This window comes from Ooceraea biroi, chromosome 4 (assembly GCF_003672135.1).
Source record: "Ooceraea biroi isolate clonal line C1 chromosome 4, Obir_v5.4, whole genome shotgun sequence".
Classification (NCBI taxonomy): Eukaryota; Metazoa; Arthropoda; class Insecta; order Hymenoptera; family Formicidae; genus Ooceraea; species Ooceraea biroi.
The window spans coordinates 3,742,275-3,755,888 of NC_039509.1; the positions used below are offsets into that span (position 1 = coordinate 3,742,275).

The 13,614-nt window shown below is 47.4% G+C and overlaps 1 protein-coding gene across 7 annotated transcripts in view; it reads left to right on the forward strand.

The window, feature by feature from the left end:
- Positions 1–13,614, forward strand: part of LOC105280652 — a 379,732-nt gene that overhangs the window by 207,582 nt on the left and 158,536 nt on the right. For all 7 annotated transcript variants that reach the window (XM_011341344.2, XM_026969067.1, XM_026969068.1 and 4 more), the window contains one exon: positions 4,457–4,715. In XM_011341344.2, coding sequence (XP_011339646.1) covers positions 4,457–4,715 — 259 coding nt within the window. The remainder of the gene's footprint in view (positions 1–4,456; positions 4,716–13,614) is intronic.

Here is a 13,614-nt window from a genome sequence, read left to right on the forward strand (position 1 = left end):
CGGATGAAATTCGTCACGTCCGGAACGCTTGCCAAGAGCGTCTTCGCATTATTTTCCTTTCTCGGGTAAGAGGGATGAGAAAAGAGGAAGAAGGGGCGATTTTGACGTGTCTCGCGTGGGACGATTGCGTTCTCGAGAGACTCAATTTCACGAGGAAACCGAAATAATTGTCACGCACCTCCGCGTCGCGTCTCGCGATAAATAATCACTTGGGCGCCGTTTATTGGAAATTCTGGATCGGTGACTGCTGATTAATGTCCCGAAATCGGAATCCAGCGCGCCAGCATGAAATCGCGGCCGTATCCGCCGTTTCATTCGGTTTTTTGCGGGCCATATATCGGCCGGTAGCGTTCTCTTTTATTTGGGCGCGCGGCGCGAAGTGAAATTCAATTTGTCGATTTGCATACGCGTCGGAATAAAATCTATCAAGCTTCCGAGAGAGGGTTGTAGTTTCCGTTTGTTATTACTTCTTCCTAAATCCCGAACAATCGGCTCTTCATCATCCGGAAGCGCGTTCCAGCGGCGCGTCGACGTTTCGTGAAAAATTTTATCTGCTAAAATATCCAAACGTGACAAAGTCGCGCTTTTAAGCCGCGAGTTAATATTTACCGTAGTCAGCGCTCTTATTTCGCGGCATTTATTTAATACTTCTCTCGTTTCTCCGCGCGTTTTCGTCGGAAAATTCGCTGTTGTCGTTTCTCACCGGGAACAAGAGACACTATAAACTGTCTCGCAGGAAATATCGTATCGCAATACCGTGCGGCAACATCTTCGACCTCCGGCTAAACTGTCCCGACTTGGCGAGCAACTTGGTACCGGCGATCGTCGATTTTATCGACGAGCTGTTAGATATACTAGATATATTATAGGCGAGCGCGCACTGAGAATGCAGTTTAAAGACGGCTTCTGGATTAACGTCGACGTGGTGGCGCGAAATGTTGGTTTAGATTTTTCTAAAAATGCCAGGGGTGAGAAAGGGCACAACATGGTACGAGCGACTGGGAATCAATGGGGAGTGCTGGCAAAAGAGCGCTCTTGAAACCCTTGTAAAAACGTACGTCGTAACTGCCTCACGTTTATCAGTTCTTTTTCCGGAGCGTTCCATGAGCACGCCGGATATTCCATCCCCCGAGGGATAGCAAGCGGGGTTGACTTTCGTCCTTGACCGAGCGCGTGTAACGGCGTGTATCGAGAACGACGTCGATACGGCGCGATGCTCGTACGTGCTCCGCTCCGGTTTTCAGAGGTTCTCCTCTCGCCGTATCCATTACCGTAATCTTCCGCCTTGCCGAGCGGGAACGCCGGATTCCGACTTTGAAGGCTCGCGTTTGCCGCCAAAGGCGAAAGTCGCATCGGAAAGTCCTCTCGTTCTTCCGGCTCGAACTCGAAATCGATTTAACTTGCGGCGTCTCTCTCGGCGCACCCTTCCGCTCCCGTTTATTCGATGCTCGCGACAAAAGTGATTCCGACCAGAAAAACAGTCTCTCGTAACTGAGAACGGAGAGATATACCGTTCACCGTATAATTTGTCGACCGTGCATGCACAAACGAACGACTAAATCGCGAGCGCGCTCTCCGCTGTTGTAAAAACGCTTCTCGCTCGCATAATGCGAGTCATAAATCACGGTCCTCAGGACAGATTCGATTAATTGCACGACATCATGGAAATGATCCTCGTGTGTCATAAGCGGACCGAGGCTCCGCCAAATTGTATCCGATTCCCCATCGCACCAACGGTGCTACCACAATGCCGACCATAAAAACAGGATTACCGGAAAGCAACGGAAATGGTAGCGAAAGGGATGAGGAGGGGATGAAAAAGTTTTCGCGGTTGCTAAAATGGAAAAGTGTAGAGACGGAGGGGAAAAGGGGAGGACGGGGAATCGACGGGTATTGTTTTCCGGTAGCAGGTGCCATTTTCGCGAATGGCACAGTTACCGTGCATTCACTCCGTGGCGGCACATCGTACACGCACATATCGAGAAGGGTAGGAGGAGGAGGAGGAGGGCATACGGTTTTATACGCAGCCTGTTCAGAGATGTTCGTGCACCCTGCTCAAAGACCCATTACGAAAATGGCCATTAAAATAAATTACTCTCATCGTGCGCGGCGCCATGTCGATGGCTTCCCGATGGTCGGCTGACCAGCTCGAAAGCCGCGAATACGTGACGCGGAAATAGTCGGCGGTACGAATCAATTTACGTAAATAATAGGGGGAGGCAGCATGCGGCTCGCGCCTCGACCGCTAACAATGGGAAAATTCGCACAACCGGAAACGCGGACGGCGCTGCCCATTAAATCGGACGCATTAAGGATGTCACACGCGAGCTTCTGCAACCTTCCGATTTTGATTCCGATCCCGAGCCCGACCGGGTCGCGTACATTCCGTGGTCTCTGGTATCGGAAAAATTGCGTTTCAGTTTCTCCGGATTATAGGGAGCAGATTGCGAACGTTGGACGTCGTGTGGTGGCGTTTATGCTGGGGGATCGCGGGAAACTGACGTCATGCGCGAGTTGTTAATGGAAACTGCAGGGAACGTAGGAATATAGAGAGAAAACAGCGGATATTGTAATAATAATAATAATAATATTTGTTGCAATTTCTCGATAGAGATACTCGCGGATCTCTCATCGGCGATGTTATTACAAAAGCGTATTTTTTTCCTATTGCGCCCACAGTTCCCTCGTTTCTCTTTTTTCTTTTTATTTTATTTTATTTTTTAATTATTGTAGTGCATAATATTTTAATCGGTAAACAAAGCGCCCTTTGTTTGTGCACTTGGTATCTATATATATAGATTCGCGTCAGAATTAAAACCAGTGTTTGTACTAGCGGCGCGTTGCCTTTATCCAGGGCGGCATTTATACGCGGGCCGAGTTCCACAAACATTTTCAGTAAACCTTGTTTGTATTAGTATTATACTGATATTTTTAATTCTCGCTGGCTTACACGGGTGGGTCGACTTTCCTGTTTACGAAAACCAGCAACACATCTGCCATTTCAAATTTATGCCTGGCGCAAACGTGTCTATGTTCAGCTTTGACGTTCGCGTGTGCATTTTGAAAAAAACAATTCTTTCTATTAGTACAGTAAGTATTAGTAACGATGCAGCACATTAATTATTTCCAGTTTATTTGCGCTTTTTGAACTCGCTAAATAACAGACGCGTTCGAGTTTATTACGAAAACAGTTTCCTTGTGTTTTCCATGACAAAAATATTTTAAGACTGCGCCTCAAGTGTATTCTTTTACCGTCTTTCACACGGAGGCGATAATCGATAAAGTTGTCCGAAGGCGATCGCTGGGTTTGGAGAATGGCAGAATAATTCATTTACAACGAACACTATAATCCCATTTTACCGCGGTGATATTAACTGATCGGCCGCGTGATACAAAACATCGGACAATTTCCATCGTATCTCGACGATCGTACCGTATAAAGCGCACTTCTTCCGTATCGGCTATCATTATCACTGGCGCTTCTTCGATATTCCTTATTAAATCCGACAGCGTATCAGAGACGGCACGGGGAAACACGCGCGATAGTAATTGGATCTCTCCGTTTCCATTAAAATAATATCTCAAGCAGAATCGAGTTCACGCTCCGACAGGTAGATGTGCGTGTGTATGTGTGCACGCGCATATCGTGTTTTTTATTCTTGAGTTCCTGATAAAGGGAGGAAAGATCCGTTTCATTCGTATTCGTCGGAAATTCTCAGTCATTGTTTTTCAGCGCGGCGTAGGGTCTTTCTCGCGCGGAAGTCAAGCGCGCACTCGATGGCGGATAAAACGCAGGTACATCAAAATCCTTTTTCGGCGCGATTCAGCAAATATTGACGCTTCGCGAATTGAAATTTGCATCGACAGCAAAATTGGCAAAATATTTCCGCTCGTGAAAGAGTGCATTCGGCTGCAGTGGCGATGGCCGCGCGCGCAGAAGCGGAGCCGAGAAGCGACCGGAACGCCGGCAGAGCGAAAGAGGGGATCCAGGGTCTTCCCGCGGGATACGGCTCTGGACGAAGGGAAAACTGTAGCCTTAAATTTAATATGACGTCCGTGCGATCGATTCGGACGCGCCTTCCGGCCACTCGTCCCGCCAATCGAATTCCACGGCAAATATTATGCGGCTTCCCGTTGCGCTTCTCCGCGGGACGCAACACGCGCGCCGACCGCCCTCGCGAATTTTATTCCGGCGATATGAAACCTTCGTTTCCTCCTTTTTATCATCTCTACGCGAGACAGATCAGATCGTCGTGAAACCTGAAAAATCGGGATACAATTGCGTGTTATCAATTCTCGAATGTAGAATGCGTATACACAAAAATATCTCTTCTGCGAATATTGGATTGTCAATTCTACATTGTTTGCTGCACTCTATCATGAATCTAATCAATCTCTGATGAATTAAGAAGATTACAAGGAAAATACAAGGGATGATTTATTTTGGAATTTTCAGGGTCCGGTCGGGGAGGTGGGCGGCGTGAGGCTGCCACTGCAGTCATTACATGGATACGGATCCGTGTTCATGTACTCGGCGTCGACGAGTCCCGGGGGTGGTGGTGGCCAGGGTGGCGGAGGCGGGGGTGAGGTTACCCTCCGCCTCCGCGAACCCGAGGACATTCCCGAAGAGGTCCTCGCCCGCCTCGAAGACACCGCCACCCTCTCCATCTCTCTTCAAAGCGATGCAGTCCTGAGGCTAGGGGCGGCTGGCACAGGTGAGTCCTCTTACCCTCTTCTTCAGGTTTGCTTACTGATCAAACATGGAACGCGCGCGCACAAGTGCGCTTGTTATGATATCGTGGCGGATGCTCAGACATGAAGATCGTTACGTGTGATCGATTTCAAGTAATTCCGAAAAAATAACCGGCCTCGGGAGTGAATTAAAATACATTGAGTGAAAACTTTGTCACAATAATGAAAAGCAACCAACACAATTTATTGACAGATCAATATGTTGTTGAATATTAAAAGCAGAAAGGATTTACATTTTTATTTTAATCATAAACGTGTTAATGAGGCGCGTTTGTCGAAATTACAACACCTAACTGTATTTTGTAACACTGTGTATAAATCAATTTATTGACAGACATAACAACAGATGCTCGATCTTTTTTCGTTGAAATTTATTTCCAAGCTTTCTCGAGTTAAGACCCTGTACTCGTGGTCTTGTTTATCTGTCTCTTTTTATAGTGATTTGTTGTGAGAGAGCTGGAAAGGTTCCCAGGGCTGTGCCCGAATCGCGGCGACGTTAATAAATAATTGGCTTATGCGACGCATAAATTTCGACTGGTTACTCCGGGATTTATTATAACGGAGGTCGCTCCTCTCTCGTATTTTTGGGATCGCATTTAATTCCCGCGTTTCCGAAGAGCGTTCGCTCCTGGCCCGAGTAGATTAGCCTCCGCGTCCCAATCCTGTGTGTGTGCTCTAATGCAGAATTATTTCGGCGGATTAGAATAATCCTTGCTTTATGCGATCACATCGGAGACACTTTTCCCGACAAAAACGATTCACCTGCGTTACCGATTATCATCCTGCATTGCGATGTCCAATCAATAAACGTAACCAAAACGTTCGAATTGATTGTCCATCTTTTAAAACTGATAATGCCACTGATGGACTCTAATTTTTAATATACAAGAAAATGAAAATCTGTCTCTATAGATTCAATTCAATATAATTAAGATAATTTGAATTTTTGAACTAACAAGGGACACGATAAATCTTTGCCACCACGAGTTACAGCGAATGCTTTCGTTTTTATTGGTTCTTACGAACGAAGGGTCTGGCGATTGACGTCAGAAACGCGCGGAATCAAACGGTTATTGCTTCCTTCTGAACGGCGCAGGTGACTACTCGGATCAGATCGTTCCTGGAGCGCGCTGAAAGCAAGAAGCCGAATCGTTTATATCGACGCTTAAACTCACGACCTTTCCCCATCCAGTTTTCCCGAAGCTCGAAACTTTTAGACTTTCCTTATAGTTGCCATTTTCCATTCAACCGGGGCATTCATGTTCCTCTTTCCTCCCAGAAGTAATTCTACTCCGTCGGATCTCTTTACGAGCCGCCGATACCGAGGAACTTCCGCTCGAAAAGCTTCCGCGAGCAGCACGCGGGTTCTCATACTTGAAGATCAAGCGACGCGAAGCACCGAGACTTTTTCCGGTAACCAGGGATTATATTTCGGATTCGGAGATACATGGAGCGGCAAACACTTCCTACGAAATTCCTGCGCACCCTTGGCTTTCTTTATAGAACGTCCTGGAACTATCGCCCATTTCCTTCGGATTCATTGACGAATCACGGAGTCAATCAGGAAAGTTTACCTCGGCACATCGCCCTCCGTGGAAAACATGGACGGAGTGCGGCGGAGGGAGACGTCCTCTAATACCGCAACTTCATTGAAATTTTTTGAAATTTGAACATTTTCGATCAGTCGGTCTGAACGTCTGATATTGGATGCAAAATGGCAATTTCGCTCGCTTATCGAAAAAGAAATTTGCCTTGGCTGCACTAACGTGAAATATGCGCAGCGTACAGAATTTCATGATGAAATTTGATATCGTCAGAGTCCTATTTAGATCATGCTTATCGATTCTCTTCGAGTCTATTATGCGCGCTCGTAATTTCGCCTTGGTAATATCCGTTTTGTAGTTCGCTCTAACTGTAACGTCATTTAGCATCATTTAGCGTAAAGAAATTTGATATCCACATGTCGTATTGCTTATTGATATCTCCAGAATTTCGTAAGAAGTACCAACTTTAACTCCGTCGAAAGTTCCTGCCGTCAAAGCGAAACGCATACGAACTTTCGATACGAAACACGACGAGCATCGAATGGATGGAACGTTGTTTTTTTTTCTCTCGAGAACGGGACATCGCGAAAGAAATCCGCCTTCGCGGAAAGGCGATCCAGGGACGATCGGGAACGTTAACTTCCGGACGATTTGTCAGAACCGAACCACGGCGGCGCGGACGGCCGTCCAGGCTTCTCTCTCTCTCTTCCACTCGCAAGCGCGCGGGCATCCACCCATACGTCGCTATAAATCCCGGATTTTCATAAGTATTTCTCCCCCCGTCCCCCGAGTGGTACCCGTCACCTCCCGCTGCCGCGCTATCCCCCTTTCGTATTGCATCCCTCGAGTGCCTTCGCCAGGATCGATCCGAGATATATCCTCCGCTCGCCTTTCTCCTTTCGTTCTTGCTAATGCCGCGGAATCGCGGCTCTCGGGGAAAGAAAGACGGCACTGGGAGATTTATCGAAGTTGCGGCTTGTTACGGGGGCTTTAGACTTCCGGTGGCGGTAGGGGACGCGCGCGCCGAGCTTGGGCCGTGGCGGTCGAGGGAGAAGAAGAGAGGTGCTAGCGATTGATTAAGAGGGTCGTTTGTGCCAAGGAAATGCTACTTGAAACGCCACCGCTATCCGAGCCCATTCTCGGGCACGCCCGTTCCGCGCCTTGACTCCCTTCTTCTTGCGGCACCTATCCTCGCCGCGCACCGTGTTACGGCGAATCACTTCTAGACAATAAAGGCAACGCCGTGCTCTTTCGACGTTGAAATAGATTAACTCGCGCTATCACTGAGAACTCTCGGTGAAATTTAATCGTCCATCAGAAATTATTAAATACGTAAAACGGACCGCGTTGCTGCTCAGCTTATCTAAGAGAAATAATATTTTAATTTTTAAATTGAGTTGAAACCTAAAGACCCGATATTTGATTTTATATAAAAAATAAGATATATTCTACCAAGAGTACTAACGGTGACTGCTATATTGAGTGGTACATCGTGAGTAGCTGTAAGTACCTTAGATTGAGCTAATTATCTGCTCCAGGGGATTACGGGCCCTGTTCTTGACTATTGAATAACACAAGACTTGACAAATAGCGACAATATCCTCGTAGATCAATGCAGGTCAAAGCGCCGAGGCCATTCTAAGCATACAGTATCGATTATTGGCAACCTTAGTCAAAGTACCGCTCGGTACTTAAGCACGGCGGTACGACAGTCTGACAGTATAATAGGATTTCCACAGTGCGGCGATATCAATAATCAGGCATATTGAAATTAATCCGAGCCGTTTGCCGGTGATAATCGTAATATGGGAACAAACTATTAACCGTCTTGCAGAATACTGACAGGACGTGTCGTGCGTTGGACGGAATCGCGATCGAGTAACATTGCTAACGTTACCGATGCACCCTGTCTTTATTATCGCGAAGATAAGACAGTGCGCGGAAAATTCTGGGTGCAATAATAACTTCTCCCTCTGCAAATATTACACGTACGTTATCATTGCTCCATCCGACGAGTAATCAGAAGAAATCAAAAGAAGGAGTGCCCTGAACTACGTACGATATACATGAGCACGTTGCGAAATTGAATTTCGAGAAAAATTGTAATGTTCCTTCCGACGTAAACAATGCAAGCCGCTTGCAGTGAAGTTCGTCTATTTGTCTAGCATGCGAGGAACGTGCACAACTGGAATACCGCAAAATATCGCAGGATTTTATTTTCGATGAGAACTCGTCCAAATTTGTTCTTTTACCTCGTTTTTGTCTATTGTTCAAGCTTGATATCAAAAAGTCTCGACGAAAGATCGTGTTGTCAAATTCTCTTTTCTAAGATATGTCCCAAATTAAAGAGAGAAAATAAATAAAATGATGGAAAATTTGAGGTGTGTGTGTATTTAACATTAGAATAATTTTCTGAATGCTTTCTGCGATTCGATAGAATTCGTTTGTAACATAAGTGATCCAAAAACGTCGTACTCAATGGACAAGGTCGCTTAAAACGGTAGATTCGCAGGATCGAGCGGTGTTGCGTGCGTGAGGACGAGGTTAAGAACGCTGAAACGCGTGTAATACCGTAAACCGGAAAAGAATGAAACTAGGCGCAATAAAGGAGCCGGGAATACTCGGGCTAGCAGCGTGCGCGGGGCGGGCAATAAGTCTGAAATATGCCAGCGTTTTATTCCCGCCGTACGAATATCCGGTGCGAAGAAAGGCAACGGAGACAAGCGCGGGGGTGGGCCGGACCCCTTCCGGGAAATGAGAGCGAGGGAGAGAAGGAAAGAAGGTGGATTTCACATTGGAAAAAAATGTCGGCGGTGTACACGGCTTACACAGGGGACGAACACGGGGGTGGAAGCGGGTTGAGAAGGCGGACATATGCACGTGAACAATTCCGCGGTAACATGCGCCGCATAAATAGAGATGAGGGAAAAAGAGAGACGGGTGATCCGCGATAAAGATGAGAAGAAAAGGGAAAGGGAGAGAGAAAAAGAGAAAGATAGGGAAAGTGAGAAAAATGGGGAGAGATATGTATACGTGAAGCTCGGAGGCGGAGAACTTCACAGCGAGAGAGCAATTCTCGTTATAACTTTGGGGGCCCCGAGGAAACTTAAACTGCTGCGAGCCGAACATGCAGAACTTTCGGCCGTTTTCTAACCCGGGACAATCGGGCGTCCGTCCTTTGCGTACGCCCTCCTCTTGCCGTCCCGGTTGCTCCAGGTATGCGCACTACCCTCGTTGTCGTCGTCGCTCTCGTCGTCGTTGTCGTTCTTTCACGAAGGGTTGCTCTTTTTAACATAGTCAGGGGAACGCCTCAGGTAAGTCGCGTCCCCACTGTCGCTGCGACTTTCGGCATAAAGTGCGTACTCACGCGGCGCACTCACGCCGACGTGTAATTCGAACTTTATTCCATAAATTCCTCTAGATTCGGTTAAGCAGGAAGCGGAAATCTGGCATTGCGTGTCCAAGCTGGCGATTTACGTGTTTTAAAGCCGTCCCATTAAACTTCTTACGCAACGTAAGGACTGCCGCGAGCGTAAGCCATGGGGGTGGCGGTCCATGGGATTGTCGAAATTTCTCCACACGATCGTACCAGCTGGAACCACGTCACTGTCGGTGAACAGCGATAGAGCCGGCAAATTTTGACCGGTAACGTGCGCTTTCCTTTTATCTTTTTTTTACGAAGTAATTCCCGCTTCGTTAAATTCATACCAATTTTACATCTGCGCGAAAACGCTGATTCGACCCGAGGAATTTTCCAGCAGTTTGGATTTTCCGCGTTCGCAGAACCCGGCATCGCGACACGTCGAAATTCGGTGTCTGTTTCTGTCTTTGATTCTTCTCCGGTTTCTCTCCTTTTTTTTTAAAAAGTTGGAGCGAGGTCACTCCGAAACTCTCTTCGACGTCACGTCCAGCCCCAACAACCAGCGATCTACAACATTCGCGGAGAATTCGTTTAGCAGCCACGTCGCTCGCGCGCTTCAATTCCTCGCGGAATTGCGTCACGTGTTTCGCAGAGTGTTATTGGTCTAAAACGCCGATTCTTCCGTTTACCAGGACTGACCAGGCGAATCGTGCCCGATATCCGCAGCACCGACACTCATTCAATCTTGACTGGAGTATCCTTGCACTCGAAAATCCTGAGCCATCGCTGAGATTTGCTATGCATAATTGCAAGCGCTACTTGATCGCAATGTTTTATTGTGTATGCGTTTTTGTTGAGAAACGGACACGAATTGTTATATTTTCGAAACCTCGTGTATTAATTTATTACTTTTTTTCAACTAATTAAAACAAATCGATGCAAAAATACATAGTATAAAACGCAGCTGATATTAAACAGCGAGTATTACGTTTATTAGGTACATCAGAATTATTTATCAGGTTCAGTCCATTGTATGCGTCTCCGTGCCAGATTTCGGTGCATTCAAGTCACGTCAGTACGCTGGTACGTTTGGCGTTTGCAGCGGGATAAGTGTGAATAAGCCGCGCAATGATTTATGATACGCGATGAATATTTATTGATAAATGATCCCAGCGCGTTGTGCCGGATCTATTTGATATTTCGCCATGATGAGAGAGAGAGAGAGAGAGAGAGAAAGACCACCGGATCCGCGGATGGCAGCTGGGCCTTTTAGGGCGGAATGCGGTGCATAGCAAAATTGTTGTGATATCCGGCTGTGCGCGCGCTGATCCGCGTCGCGGCCACGCGCTGACGAAGCCACGTAAATTATGAACGCTGTTTGACTCTATGCCAGCTACACCCCATAACCGACAACTGCCACGACCCCAACTTTGCACGTGCCCTTTATACATGTGGAGGTGTATGCGCACACGTACATACACACACAACATACGCGCGGCCGTCGAAAGCGCACGTGCGCGGAACTCTAACCAGACGGAATAAATTTGCGCAACGTCATACCTGCCGCTTCGCAAACACGGCCGACCAAGGAGCGACATTTCTGCTTCGAGACAGCAGACGTGATGATAGGTATATGAACTCACTTGAGTTATCCTGTCGAAAAAAGAAAATAATTTACTACCAATCGCGTGCGTAATTCATCTGCGAAGCGATTACTTCGTGCGGAATTCCGCGCCGTTACTCCATTTCCTATGTTGTGTGAGAATGGCGAATGTTCCCGCGGATATTAATCGCGCGCGGAAGATTCTCGCGAGAACGGAGCAAGGGAAAAAACGCACTCCGCTCTTTCCTACCCCGTGCGAGAATTCGCGCCGCGCGCTTTCTCTCGCCGACTTGAATTCCCCGTATATTTTCCCTCGGTACGAAGTCGAAATACCGTCGGGAGGGTGCCGCCTGCCGCGGCGGCCGAGGAATAACAGGAATGATACGACGGTTTAGGTAAACCAAATGTTTGCTCGCGATATGCGGCTACGAACGAACGAACGAATCGATTTCGCCCACATCGCCGACGGCGCGCCGCGTCGAAAATAATAAAAGAACCGACGGAGCTTGCAATTTATACCCCGATGGGGCACGCGGTGGGTGGTGGTGTGCACGTCTCATGGAGTATCCCCCGGTCGATCTCCCTCTCTCATCCTCCCGACCGGTGTGTTTCCGGCCGAGAGATAAAGGCGCCACGCCGACGAGCAAGCCACCCGTATATTCAGGACACGCTTTTAGCGCCGATCGCGCGCGAGCGCGGTCACTAACTAAAAAGGGATCAAAGGGCAGAGAGCGCGGCGCCCTTTGCCGCTCCGCCGTGTCGAACGTCGTGTTTTTCTCTCGCCGCGATTACTTTTTACAACGGTGTGTTTCGTCGGGGTTCGATACGCCTGTCCGAGTTTCGACGTTTCGACGACGCGACCCGCGGAAAACCCGACGCTATCAGTGCCCGAGGCGTGAGCCCGAAAAAGTCACGTCCCGTCCCTCAAGTGCACGCTTTTTGTAAAGTGTGCACTTTGTTCTGTGTGACAAGTGGAAGCTTGTCCTCGGAAGAGGAACGCTTAAGTGCTAATCAAAGTGGGACACTCCATGCATGCGAATGTGTGACACGCTCTCAGTTTTTCGGAACAATACAATAATGACATTACGGTTCTTCTAAGCCGAAAGTGTAACGTGCAAGCATATCGCTGCTTGCCACGAGGGAGGTGCCGTTATCAGTATTTCTTCATACCCTCCACTTGTCTTCTTGCGCGCGTTACGTTTCGTATATTCAGTCGAGATTTTAATATGCAAACGTGAAGAGCGTCTCACGTTGATTCCACCATTATCGAGGGGATCACTGAGACTCGTGCCAGGTCAACATAACGGCGGATTATCGCGTTTTCTCGTGAAAAGAAAGCGCGATGCCAACGACGGGGGAAAAGCCAGAAATGGGATTCGGTGTTCGAAACGAAAACGTAAAGGACAGCCGGTTCGCGCGATGCCGTAACGCGCTGGAAATTAGTCTGCAAAATTTCTCCCGGAATTACGTCATAAATTAAAGTTTGTACACGCGAGCGGAGATCTGCATCCCTTCCCGGCGTTTTCCTGTCCTCCCTTTTTTTCCACCCCTGACGACTCGGCGAAACGAATATTCTTCCCTCTTTCGTGCTTCGGCGCGCGTGGTCGCGAGTTTAATCCGAAAATAACGAGCTGCATGCAAAAAAAAGATACCGCGGCCCCTCGTTGCACATCAGCCGTAACGTCCGTCATTCGTCTGAAAAAGGCGCATCGATGTCTCGTGTAATTATGCCCGAATCGATTCACGTACACACTTACGCGCAGCCTCCCCACGTGCATACACATCGAAATTTTAATCGTGTTACTTTCGTGCCTCTGTTCATCTTTCGCTCGAGTTATTTACGTCGCTATTTTACACTCGTCAGAGGTACGCTGGGTTTCCTTTGATACATTAAGCTGTGAAAGGTGTTCATTGAACATTATCAGTAATTAAGTCCGCGAGGTTCATCATTCGATAATATTAAATATCCGCATTTGTAGACATCGGAACGGAAAAACAATAAAATTTAATAATACAGGCTTTGTCTGTAAATATAAATACATATTTATTGTTAAACAAGACACAGAATAATACATTAATTTAATACATTACAACAGACAACAGATAATTGTTTGTCCGATCAGTTACGTGAAAAAAGGCAATTATCTGCAATCGTCCATTCTTCTTTTCTATCTTCTGTTCTTGCTTTCGGAAAATGCCCGTAATACGTAAAAACTGCGACAGGATCTGCGTGTTGAGGGTATCTTCAAACAGATCCCATTCTCTCTGATACGCAAGACTTGCCTAACGACCAGTTACGAGTTACGAGTCAGTATTAGCGCGGAAGCAGCACCGAGTCAATATTGATACGGGCG